Here is a 13279-nt window from a genome sequence, read left to right as displayed (position 1 = left end):
GGCCGCAAGCATTCAGACGCAGACGCTCTATCCCGGTCACCCCTGCCCTATGGTCCTGTCCATTCGTCTATCTCTACTTGCGGTGCCTTCGCCCTCAACATTTCCGACATGCCATCAGAGCAGCGCAAAGACCCATGGATTTCTTCGCTTATTGACTTCCTGTCCAGCCAGTCGCCAGCACCGATCTCTCGGACGCTTCGTCGCCAAGCCATGCACTTCATCATTCGGGATAACCTGCTGTACCGCCGCAACTACAATTCCAGCGGCCGTAAGTGGTTGCTTGTTATACCCCGACACCTCCGCTCCGACATCTGCGCCACGTTCCACGACGACCCACGATGCGGCCACGCTGGTGTATTAAAGACATACTCTCGCCTCCAGCGTCGGTACTACTGGCGCGGTATGTACCGTTTCGTTCACCAGTATGTCCGGTCATGCCACATATGCCAACGACGCAAGACGCCACCTCAGCATGCCACCGGCCCCTTGCAACCTTTACCATGCCCTCCGCGCGCGTTCGACCGCGTCGGCATTAACCTATATGGTCCGCTTCCCAACACTCCAAGCGGCAACCGCTGGGTTATTGTTGCTATTGGCCACCTCACGCGGTACGCTGAAACTTCAGCCCTAGCATCTGCCACAGCAAAGACGTCGCCAGTTTTATCCTTCAAAATCTGATTTTACGCCATGGAGCACCTCGCGAATTACTGAGCGACCGCGGTCGCCTTTTTCTCTCAGACGTCATTGCGGCTTTGCTAAAGGAGTGTCGCATCCTTCACCGCACTACCACAGCATATCATCCTCAAACTAATGGGATGACGGAACGTTTCAACCGCACCCTTGGTGACATGATGGCCATGTATGCTTCATCTTCAAATAAATAAATAAATAAATAAATAAATAAATAAATAAATAAATAAATAAATAAATAAATAAATAACTGTCTAGAAACTACGGACGTAGGCAAAGAAGGCTAATCGCGTTAAAAAGTCCCATAACCAGCATATGTGTCACATGATTGCATGGGAGGTGACATGAAAACCCGCCTGTCCTCGTATCTTTAGCATAACCATACATAGAAAGCCCTTCCTCTAGGTTTAACATTCTTCGTCGTTGATTCGCCGCATATATTTATGGTGTATAGACAAGCTGGGTAACTGGGAATGTGCCTGCTGCGGTTCGGCCGAATAGACAACATCGGTATGCAGGGTAATTGAATATCAAAGGTTTTCTTACTCCTTACCCGGGGTTTGGCCTTCGTGTTCATTTGAAAATCGCGTGGTCATAGATAAAAAGTCACGTGGTCACCAAGAGCTGCCGCGCCTGTCCGTGCTTTGTCAGTTAGGGTTCAGCCGTAGGTACGTGTCAAGGGATGCTCTCAAAGGGACGAGGATGTAGGAGGAGGCGCCTCGCCGAACAGGCGCGTAAACGCTATGCCACGAAACACGAAGGTATACTTGCGCGAAGACGAATTATGGAGACCCAGCGCACATGTTGGAATCTAAGTTCACATAGACCATTCGTGGACTCATTTCATAAGCATGTGCACCAAGGGAAGTTGGAACACAAATGTACATAGGCGCAAATATTACTCAAAACGTCGCTTCCTACACGATTCGTCATGTTCGCTGGATCTGCCATATTTTTAGTAAAGGATTTTGTAGCAGGTTTGCTATACATATTGTTCATAATGAGGTGCTGGCCCAGTAAGAGCACCGCAAAGGACAAACGTAGCTGCATGTCTGAAACGGATGAATGACCGCAATGTAAAATGTAATGATAATTACCTAAATACTATAATAAAATCAAAAATGATATGTTGCCGGTGAGTACTTTGTAAAGTAATGAATTACCATGGTAGTAATGCTTAATACCGATCATCTACATCACCTGGGTGAGAGATAACTAGTGCGTGGCGAGTGGCTTGAAGTCATTATTGTGCGTATTGAAAAAGCGTCAAATGTTATGGCTCTATTTCATTACCTTTATCGTCTGCATGAACACGCCTGTGTGGGTTTAATGGGAGCGAGTGACTCTGGTTCTTCTACGTGTAATTATTACTCTGCAAATATTATACTGCACTCTCATGCACTTCTATTTTATGCACGGCTGACGCTATGGTGGAAATACGGCAATAATAATTGACAAAGTTTTATTAAGGCGACAAGTGTAACCCTCTGTGACCTTGTCACTCAGTGACATAGGCGTATTTAGAGAGCAATAATGTGCTCCATTTAAATTTCTTTGTGTTACTTTTAACGCCGCTTGATACTCTGAACATCGCAATGTTGCTGTCTGGCAATAGCGCTTTGTTACGCTAGGTATAAACCTTGCTTTTTCCTGATAGTTTGCTCCTTTGTGCTCATGGTAGCTTTAAGCCCAAGTGAGCGCTTCACTTAGCCAATGCACTCAATGACCCAAAGGAACGGAGGGATATTCGCGGCCGTATCTCAATTGGTAAGCATCGCGCGGGGCAAGCTGCCGTAGTGGGTTCGGCTTCTACCGTGACAAGTGGCCCCTTCTACCACTTTTACATTTACTTTCATTTTTTCTAATATGAAGATTATACAAAATTTAAGCCTCACTTGTAATTTACTGATTGCACATTGAACATAATTAGGGGAAGAATACTTCGGATTCATTCCCTGCTGGTGTCATGGACAAAGCTCCATAATCCATCCTCTCAGTTCCCCTGATTCCCCTTGCATTCAGCTCGCTTACGCTCATACAACGAGATGGTCTTGGCACCAATGTATTGAGTGTCACGTCTGTGAAACATACTGATACTATCTTTGCCCGCGCCCTCATCTGGCAACAAATGTGCAAAATCGTGCCTTTTTGGCAAAATTGATCATTTCAACCCCACTCTAAATGAACAAATTATCATTTATAACATGTTCATCGTATATGTCAGCCCATTCTCATCGCAGCCTGGTGACCAAAGTTTTCGAACAAAGTTACACAAGAATTCACTTATTCGATGCAGAAGTTTGGATAGGAATCGTCTGCCTGTTTCCATCGCCATCATTCCGGACAGCGCAAGCTTCGAATTAGCCGTGCAAAACACACTATGTTAAATTTTATAAATGTCCACATTTGTTATATATTATGAACCGCATCTTCCTGTAATCTGTTGGGGCCTCGAAAGTATTTAGGTACAGAAACAAATACATAAACTCTAGCGAAGAAAAGCAGCCTGCGCCTACGCGCCATCACCGCCGGCATGACATCGTGGTTGCTGTGTTTCGGCGCACTTCTGTGACTGCTGCCAGCTCGCGCGCATTGCAGCCTAATAAACCTCGCGACATTTGGTGGAGGTGCTGGGTAACGAGCGACCCCGGAGCTCTAAGGTGGACGATGACCCACACCTCGGCCGAATCTAACGAAGTTTATATCACATTAAAAAATTCCTAAATCACGTGAAAGCGCCAATCAGAATCACTGTTATGCACCTGGTAAACTTTCTCGCTGGAGTTCTACGAGCCTTTTCAGAAAGCTTCCTCTTCGAAGCAGCGCGAGGACATAGCAACCAAAGATCAATAATAACTCAACGGCAATAGATACTTTTTTTCTTGGTGTCTCTAAGTGGAGAAGACATTTGAGGCTATTTACGTAAGTCTTGTAAGAGCTTACCTGGCGGTTGTAGACTGGCCAAAGCCGCTCGTACGAGTGCTCGTGAGCCCAGAATTCGAGATCAACTCCATATTTGTAAAACAGATCTTCGAGTCCGTACAGGTGGACCAAGGGGATTCCTTTACGCACCTGCGCACAAATCATCCACGCACTTAAGCAAGCGCGTGAACCATCATCAGGGCTGTTGTCGCCATGGCAAAAAGGTCGACTACACATGAAGTATCTGGTGCATGGTTGTAGTTGACCAATCACAAAACTTAGCATGGCGCACCTAAGCAATTAAACATCAGTTATAAGAACTACTTTCTCGGCTTAGAAAGGCGATTGACCGACAATCAGATGAACCCGTTAAAAAAGAACTACAGAAATTCTGAGAATCGTCTACCAATGCTTAAGAATTGTTCGGCTCTGCTGTGACTTCGATATTTCTTAGTTTTGCTTACTTGCTTTTTCTAGCTTATGCGCGTCTAGCCATGGCCATTCTGGTGGCAAAGAATGCTTAGCCGTTAGAAGAAAATTATCCAATTTACTCGCCGCATCCGCAATGCAATCTCGCCGATTGAGCCGAAACGCCGGGCACGAGCGCGCCTCGACGGAGCACAGCGGGTGACAGGAATAGAGGAGGCGATGACAGGGAACATGCGCTGCGGCAGTGTTCTATCCAATCCTTCGATAGAGCCATAGCGTGGCTCAAACACATCACCGTACAGCTGTTTTAACCTCTTCTCGGCTTCCGTTGCTGCCATCTGCCTGCCATCTTGCACGTTATCCACGTCATGTTGCAACTGCTGCACGACATTGTGCAGGTCAACGTTTTGTGTCGCTATCCAATCTCCACCTCAAAGCGTCGACATACGAGCTTCATTTTCTTGCTTTGCGATTATCAGAGGCAGATCGTAGCTTCGGTTCTTTTAAGAAACAATGATGTCCGCTAGGCCTGTCACTTTGGGTGCCACGCCATTGTATACCCTTAGGCGCACGTCGTCTTCGGAACAAGGGCAGTTTGCAAAACTTTCATCCAAGTCTCTTTCAGACATTGCGGTAACAGCGGCTCCCGTGTCTAATTCCATCGCAATATCCATCCAGTTTCCTTTTATTTTAGGCATAATAGGTGGAGAACTATGAATGCCTTTTGTCGTACAAACTGCAAGCAAGTCGGTTGCCAGCAAGTTGTCCTCAACTTTGTGCACAAGCTTTGTTTTGCACATGTTCGCTACATGACCTGGCTTCGAGCATTTGAAACACGTACTTTTGAAAACAGGAGATCTCTCTGACGCTTGCAGTCCGCCAGAACTATGACAGGCGCGAATAGTGCTTTTCCCACTTGCTTCCTTTGACCATCCTGGGGGGCCTGCTGCTCTTCGCCAGAGGTCTTCGTCGCGTGTCGCCTGCCTTGCTTGGTGGGTTCACGATGCCAGTAGACGTCGGCAGAACTGGCAGTTGTCCCCTCCGGCAGCATTTCTCGGGGGTTTCTCAGCCGTTGCAAGGCGGTGGCGATTTGGCAGACTCGTGCCCAGGTGACTTCGTCGTCCGACAGGGCAAGAAGACGGCATCGAATCGAATCCGTGGGGATTCCAGAGTGCTTCTTCCAGCAATGTCCCAAACGAGCACACCACAGCCAGTGTTTTCAGCTCGATGATTAACTGTTTCAGGCTTTCGTGTGGTTCTTGATTTCGCTCGTAAGAGGGATACCATTCGGTAACCACTGACCGTTTTGGAGCATAGTGCTTTCGGAGAGCTTCTGCAGCTTCTTGGTACTTGACCTTTGTGGCGTTTTTCGGCAGCAGCAGGCTATGCAAAGTCACGTATGCCTTTTCACCAAGGACAGTTAAGAAGACTTGGAACTTCCTACTTTCGTCTATTGCGTTGGTGGTTGCATACCGGTCGAACTTTTCCAGGTAGACGTTATCGGTTATCTTCCCTCCTCATTATATACCATGCCCATGCCCATTTGTTTTTCTTGATTTCAACTAAGATGTCATTTACCCGCGTTTGTTCCCTCAGTCAATCTGCTCTTTTCTTATCCCTTAACGTTACACCCATCATTCTTCTTTCCACAGCTCGTTGCGTCGTCCTCAAATTAAATAGAACCCTTTTCGTAAGCATCCAGGTTTGTGCCCCCTACGTGAGTAGTGGAAAGACACAGCTGTTATACACTTTTCTCTTTAGGGGTAATGGCAACCTACTGTTCATGATCTGAGAATTTCTGCCAAACGCACCCCAGCCCATTCTCATTCTTCTTATTATTTCAGTCTCATGATCCGGATCCGCGGTCACTACCTGGCCTAAGTAGATGTTCTCCCTTACCACTTCAAGTGCCTCGCTACCTGTCTTAAACTGCTGTTCTCTTCTGCGACTGTCGAACATTACTTTAGTTTTCTGCAGATTCACTTTCAGACCCACCCTTCTGCTGTGCATCTCCAGGCCAGTGAGCATGCATTCCATTTGGTCTCCTGAGTTACTAAGCACGGCAATATCATCAGCAAATCGCAAGTTACTAAGGTATTCTCCATCAACTTTTATCCCCAATTCTTACCCCTCCAGTTCTCTGAATACCTTCTGTAAACATGCTGTGAATAGCATTGGAGAGATTGTATCTCCCTGTCTGACGCCTTTCTTTATTGGGATTTTGTTGCTTTCTTTATGGAAGACTACGGTGACTGTGGAGCCGCTATAGATATCTTCCAGTATCTTTCCATATGGCTCCTCTACGCCCTTATTCCGTGATGCCTGCATGACTGCTGTGGTTTCGAGTGAATCAAACGCTTTTTCGTACTCAATGAAAGCTATATATAAGGGTTGGTTATATTCCGCACATTTCTCTATCACCTGATTGATAGTGTGAATGTGGTCTATTGTTGAGTAGCCTTTAGGGAATCCTGCCTGGTCCTTAGGTCGACAGAAGTCTGAGGTGTTCCTGATTCTATTTGCGATTACCTTAGTAAATACTTTGTAGGCAATGGACAGTAAGCTGATCGGTCTATATTATTTCAAGTCTTTCGCGTCCCCTTTCTTATGGATTAGGATTACGTTAGCGTTCTTCCAAGATTCCAGTACGTTCGAGGTCATGAGGCATTGTGTATATAGCGTGGCCAGTCTTTCTAGGACAATGTTCCCACTATCTTTCAACAAATCTGCTGTTACCTTATCCTCCCCAGCTGCCTTCACCCTTTGCATAGCTCCCAAGGCGTTCTTTACTTCTTTCGGCGTTACTTGTGGGATTTCAGGTTTTTCTAGACAATTCTCTCTCACATTATCGTCGTGGCTGTTACTGGTACTGTATAAATCTCTACAGATCTCCTCAGCCACTTGAACTATCTCATCCATATTAGGAACGACATTGCCGGCTTTGTCTCTTAACGCTTACGTCTGATTCTTACCTATTCATAGTTTCTTCTTTACTGCTTTTAGACTTCCTCCGTTCCTTAGAGCATGTTAAATTCTATCCATATTATAGTTTCCTTATGTCAGCTGTCTTACGCTTGTTGATTAACATAGAAATTACTGCCAGTTCCATTCTAGCTGTAGGGTTAGAGGCTTTCATACATTGGCGTTTCTTGATCAGATATTTCGTCTCCTGCGATAGCTTACTGGTTTCCTGTCTGACGGAGTTACCAGCGACTTCTATTGCGCACTCCTTAATGATGCCTATAACGTTGTCGTTCATTGCTTCAACAATAAGGGTCTCTTCCTGAGTTAAAGCCGAACACCTGTTTAGTAGCTCAATCCGGAATTCCTCTTGTTTCCCTCTTACCGCTAACTAATTGATTGGCTTCTTATATACCAGTTTCGTCCGTTCCCTCCTCAAGGCTAGGCTAATTCGAGTTATTACCATCCTATGGTCACTGCAGCGCACCTTGCCTGGCACGTCTACATCTTCTATGATGCCAGGGTTAGCGCAGAGTATGAAGTCGATTTCATTTCTAGTCTCACCATTCGGGCTCCTCCACGTCCACTTCCATCTAACCCGATTGCGGTAAAAGGTATTCATTATCCGCATATTATAATGCTCTACAAACTCCAAAATAATGCTCCCCTGCTATTCCTATACCCCATGCCATATTCTGCCACTGACTTGTCTCCATCCTGCTTCTTGCCAACCCTGGTATTGAAGTCACCCATCAGTATGGTGTGTCTTGTTTTGACTTTATCCATCGCCGATTCCACATCTTAATAGAAGCTTTTGACTTCCTGGTCATCATGGCTGGATGTAGACCTGTACAACCTTCAATTTGCACCTCTTATTAGGTTTCAGAGCAAGACCTGCCACCCTCCCGTTAATGCTATAGAATTCCTGTGCGTTACTAGCCTTATCCTTATTAATCAGGAATCCGACTCCTAGTTCTCTTCTCTCCGCTAAGCCCCTGTAGCACAGTACGTGCCTGCTTTTTAGCACTGTATATGCTTCTTTTGTCCTTCTAACCTCACTGAGCCCTATTATATCCCATTTACTACCCTCTAGTTCCTCCAATAACACTGCTAGACTCGCCTGACTACATAACGTTCTAACGTTAAACTTTGCCAGGTTCATATTCCAATGGCGGCCTATCCGGAGCCAGGGATTTTTAGCACCCTCTGCTGCGTCACAGATCTGACCGCCACCGTGGTCAGTTGCTTCGCGGCTGCTGGGGACTGAGGGCCGGGGTTCGATTGTTGTATTCATATAGGAGGTTGTGGCCAAGTACTGCACCAGGGTGGTGAATCCTGCTCTGGTGAGAGAGTGCGTTACCGGTTCTTGTCACCGGGATCAGGCCGCACTCCAGGCCTGTTTGTGCAATTTTCTCAACACACGTTTTTTTTTCCGGTGGAGAATTGCGCGGCACCGGGATTTGAACCACGGTCCTCTAGCATGCGAGGCGGATACTCTACCGCCCCCGCAGGAGTTGTACGCCTCATTTAACCTACAGTGGCGCCTCATTTGATCAGTCAAGGTGGACCAATCTGAGCTCGGGTATACCGCACGGATGGCACTCAACTAGAGAACCTGGTATTTATGACCTGCACATGCGTGGCCATACCTAATAGAGGAGATTTTTTTTTTAGGAGGGTCCTCGTAAAGTGATAAACTAAAAGAAAATACATATTAAAATGGGGGAAGAAAAAAGAAAAAAGAAGGAAAAGAAAGGACGAGAACAGGTGATTTGAACTCGTGACCCTTGGATGTTTCACGGAAAGACAGCTCAGTGGGTTGGTCCGTCAGGCCCCAGGTTACATTGAAGCGCCATAGCTCCTGTCTCGAGCCTCATACTTACGTGGAAAGGGACTGATGATGTCCGCGATGGTCGATTGGCATACTTTCTTGGAAAAATGGCCACCCGTGGATAAGAGCGAACTCGAGCAGCGTTAGAGACTAGGAAAAGATTGATCACGTGCTAGGCGAGTGCGGCACGCTTAGCGTGGGAAGCTAGCCCGAGTAACTATCTCAAGGACTGCTGCTCATGAGGGCTAAATACCTTCGTGTCATTGCAGGCACGTACCCAGGATTTTTTTTCGGGGGGGGCCCACCACCTCCATCATCATCATCATCATCATCATAATCATCATCATCATGTTTTATGTCCACTGCAGGACGAAGGCCTCTCCCTACGATCTCCAATTACCCCTGTCCTGCGCCAACCGATTCCAACTAGCGCCCCGCGAATTTCCTAATTTCATCGCTCCACCCAGTGTTTTGTCGTCCTCGATTGCGTTTTCCTTCTCTTGGTACCCATTCTGTAACCCTAATGGTCCAACGGTTATCTAACCGCCGCATTACCTGACCTGCCCAGCTACATTTTTTCCTCTTCATGTCAATTAGAATATCGTCTATACCCGTTCGCTCTCTTATCCAAACCGCTCTCTTTCTCTCTCTTAACGTTATGCCTAGCAATCTTCGTTCCATCGCTGTTTGCGCGGTCCTTAACTTGCTCTCATGTCTCTGCCCCATATGTCAGCTCTGGCAAAATGCACTGATTGCATGCACACCTTGCTTTTCAATAACAATGGTAAGCTTCTAGTCAGGAGGTGCCAATGCCTGCCGTATGCGATCCAACCTATTTTTATTCTTCTGTGAATTTCCTTCTCATGAGCAGGGTTCCCTGTGAATTATTGACCTAGGTAAACGTACTCTTTCACAGTCTCTAGTGGCCGACTGGCGATCCTGATCTCTTGTTCCATTGCCCGGCTATTTATCATTATCTTCATCTTCTGCATATTAATATTCAACCCCACTCTTACACTCTCTCCGTTAAGGTCTCCAATCATTTGTTGTAACTCGTCTGCATTGTTTTTGAATAGAACAATGTCATCAACAAACCGAAGGTTGCCGAGAGTTTTGCCGTCGATCTTTACTCCTAAGCCTTCCCAGTTTATTGGCTTGAATTCTTCTAAGCATGTAGTGAATGGCTTTGGAGAAATTGTGTCTCGCTGTATGACCTCTTTCTCTATAGGTATCTCCCTGCATTTCTTGTGTAGAATTAAGGTAGCTGTAGAACCTCTGTAGATATTCTTACGCGAAGGATGAGTCAGTAAGACGAGAAACTATTTACATATTATATTTACAACAACGGTTGCAGCGAAGACTGGTCAGATTCACAGCGCGAGCCCAGTTCATTCTTCCTCCTATTTTCTGGAGTGATGGCGCGCACGCTCCTCGTTCAAACAAACAAATACCACACGCATGCAGCAATATTTTCCAAGCTTTTTACGTAAGCGTTCTGTAGTCCTTGATTACGTAGTGCCTCTATGACTGCTGGTATCTCTACTGAATCAAATGCATTTTCGTAATCTATACAAGCCACATAGAGAGGCTTATTGTACTCCGCAAATTTCGCGATAATCTGATTGATGACATGGATGTGATCCATTGTAAGGTATCTCTTCCAGAAGCCAGCCTGTTCCCTTGGTTGACAAAATCGAGTGTTGCCCTTATTCCATTGAAGATTATTTTGGTAAATGTTTTATATAATACTGGGAGCAAGCTAAAGGTCCTATAATTTTTCAATTCTTTAATGTTTCCTTTTTTTAAATTTATTTATGGGGTTTTACGTGCCAAAACCACTTTCTGATTATGAGGCACGCCGTAGTGGAGGACTCCGGAAATTTTGACCACCTGGGGTTCTTTAACGTGCACCTAAATCTAAGTACACGGGTGTTTTCGCATTTCGCCCCCATCGAAATGCGGCCGCCGTGGCCGGGATTCGATCCCGCGACCTCGTGCTCAGCAGCCCAACACCATAGCCACTGAGCAACCACGGCGGGTATGTTTCCTTTTTTGTGGATTAGTATAATGTCTGCATTCTTCCAGTTTTCTGGGACCCTTGCAGTCGATAGACACTTCGTGTAAAGAGCCGCCAGTTTTCCAAACATTATGTCGCCTCCATCTTTGAATAAATCGATAGTTATTCCACCTTCTCCTCCCACTCTTCATCGTTTCATGTCTTGCAGGGCCCTTCCGACCTCATCGCTAGTTATAGGAAAATTTCTGTATCCTTTTCATTACTGTTTCTAAGTGAGGTATCGTGACTCCTCTGGGTACTATATACAGGTCGGCTTAGAATTTTTCCGCTGCTTTTACTATATCTTCGAGATTGCTGATGATATTATCCTTCTTATCTTTTAGTGCATACATCATGGTTTGTCTTATGCCAGGTTTCGTTTTTACTGATTTCAGGCTGCGTTCAATTTTTTACGGCTTCTTCAGTCTTTCTCATGTTATAGTTTCGAATATCAGTTATTTTCGCCTTGTTGATCAGTTTTGACAGTTCCGCGAATTGCGTAACGCTGTGCGGCCGTCAGTCCCATACAACCGCGTAGAGAGCAGGACTCTGCGATTCTAGACGTACTGCGCTCACCGCCAAAGGTTAAAAAACACTCACATAAGCACAGCAGAGAGGTGGCTACGTGAGGCGGTTCGGCCGATAACTGTAGAAGCGTCATTCAAAACAAGTAATTGTTCTCCACTTCCGGCGGCGTTTTCTCTACTTCCTTTCTAAATAAAAAGATGTTGATCCATAAATATTCTCATAAACAACGGTTAGCTTTTTTATTATTCGCTTTTGCTTGCAGTTTGGTTGTTGCCTTGGCTCTCTCCCTTAGTAGATCGCTTAATTTCTCAACTCCTTGCGATTTTTGTTTCCATTTTCCAATTTGGCACGAAAATTTCCTATAGTATTAGGGAAAAACAGACGAGGTAACAGGTGATAGTCATCTTGCTTATGGGCTTAAGGGTTATTGCAGGGTTTCATGACGGACGTTCTTTCACATTATTTTATTTCTCACCTTATCTAACCCTTATCACGTGTATATGGTTCCGGGCACCTGCGAGCGTCGCGGCGAGCCGTAACTCAAGAAGGAAATAATGAAGCAAAGGGAAAGCTTAACGCAATTGGCGTTTTCTCCGCGGCCGCAACTCGTTCTATGAGAGTACAGACCAGCTGAGTAACAGCCGCATCCCTCTCCTGGTCCCAGGATCAGCCTAAACAAAGAAGGTTGAACTAACAAAAGCAACAGCTATGCGCGTGACGGTTGAATAGATGGTGACAACTGAACGCATCTCGAGTTAATCGCGCGGGTGCGGAATCTATGAGAAAATTGTCCTTCACATTACAAGAGATGCCGATAACTACCGCCATCTAAAAGGAGTGAAAAAAGCAGCATAATGCTGACCAATGACCAAGTCTCAACATTGATCTGGCGCCGCTTCAGGAATGTGTGAGGAGTGGTGGCGTCGGTGGGGAGGGGGGGGGGTAATGCCACTTGATTTCGGGGGGGGCCCGGGCCCCCCCGGGCCCCCCCCTGGGTACGTGCCTGTGTCATTGTAATAACCCTAATAACTACTTTCGAAAAAAGAACTGCCCAGAGGGCTGTACTACGACTGCTATGACTGATAATTTTCTCTTTCTCTCTCTCTCTCTCTCTCTCTCTCTCTCTCTCTATATATATATATATATATATATATATATATATATATATATATATATATATATATATATATATATATTCATCTCATCTATGGGATCGAATGCGAGCGCTGTTGCTTGCAAGAAAGGAAAGGATAGTTTCTGAAGCATAAAGCATAATTGCAGCGCCGTGGTTTTAAAGCGCACCCGCGGTAGAGAAGTGGAAGCAGATATACGCGTGCGTGGCCATGATACGCACACGACAAACCGCCTTAAAGCATTTAGAGACTTGAGAGAAAGTTTCGTTAACAACCGATAAAACGGCAATCAGCACTCGAATACGATGCGAGAAATTATTGTGACGTGGAAATTGTCATATATGCTCCCATAAAACAGTTCCACGGTGGCTTAGCGGCTATGCTCTTGCACTGCAAAGTAGGAGGTCACGATATCCATCCCCGGCCGCGGTGGTCGGGGCGGTGGTCGTATTTCGATGGAGCGAAATGCAAAAACGCCAGTGTTCCGTACACGGAGAGCACGCTAAGGATCCCCTAGGCGGTCAACATTAATCCTGAGTGCCCCAGTGCATGCCTCAAATGGAAATCGAGGTTTTGGCACGCCAAACTCGAGAATGTGGGGGAGGTAGCACGGCAGTGGCAATGGCGCATAACCACGCATGGCTTGTTTTACAGATTCTGCCGCCTATCGTCAGCAGTGCGGAGCCCAGTTCAACAACGGTGGACGTCACCCGGATGAGCCAATTGGAT

At 46.0% G+C, this 13279-nt stretch overlaps 1 protein-coding gene across 4 annotated transcripts in view; it reads right to left on the bottom strand.

Annotated features, from left to right (window-relative positions):
* LOC139057690 (acid phosphatase type 7) overlaps positions 1-13279 on the bottom strand; it is a 297629-nt gene that overhangs the window by 15374 nt on the left and 268976 nt on the right. For all 4 annotated transcript variants that reach the window (XM_070536425.1, XM_070536423.1, XM_070536424.1 and 1 more), the window contains one exon: positions 3634-3762. In XM_070536425.1, the coding sequence (XP_070392526.1) occupies positions 3634-3762 (129 nt within the window). The remainder of the gene's footprint in view (positions 1-3633; positions 3763-13279) is intronic.

Source organism: Dermacentor albipictus, chromosome 3 (genome assembly GCF_038994185.2).
Source record: "Dermacentor albipictus isolate Rhodes 1998 colony chromosome 3, USDA_Dalb.pri_finalv2, whole genome shotgun sequence".
NCBI classification, from domain to species: domain Eukaryota; kingdom Metazoa; phylum Arthropoda; class Arachnida; order Ixodida; family Ixodidae; genus Dermacentor; species Dermacentor albipictus.
Note: the sequence above shows the minus strand (reverse complement) of the source record. Positions and strands in the feature narration are given on the sequence as shown.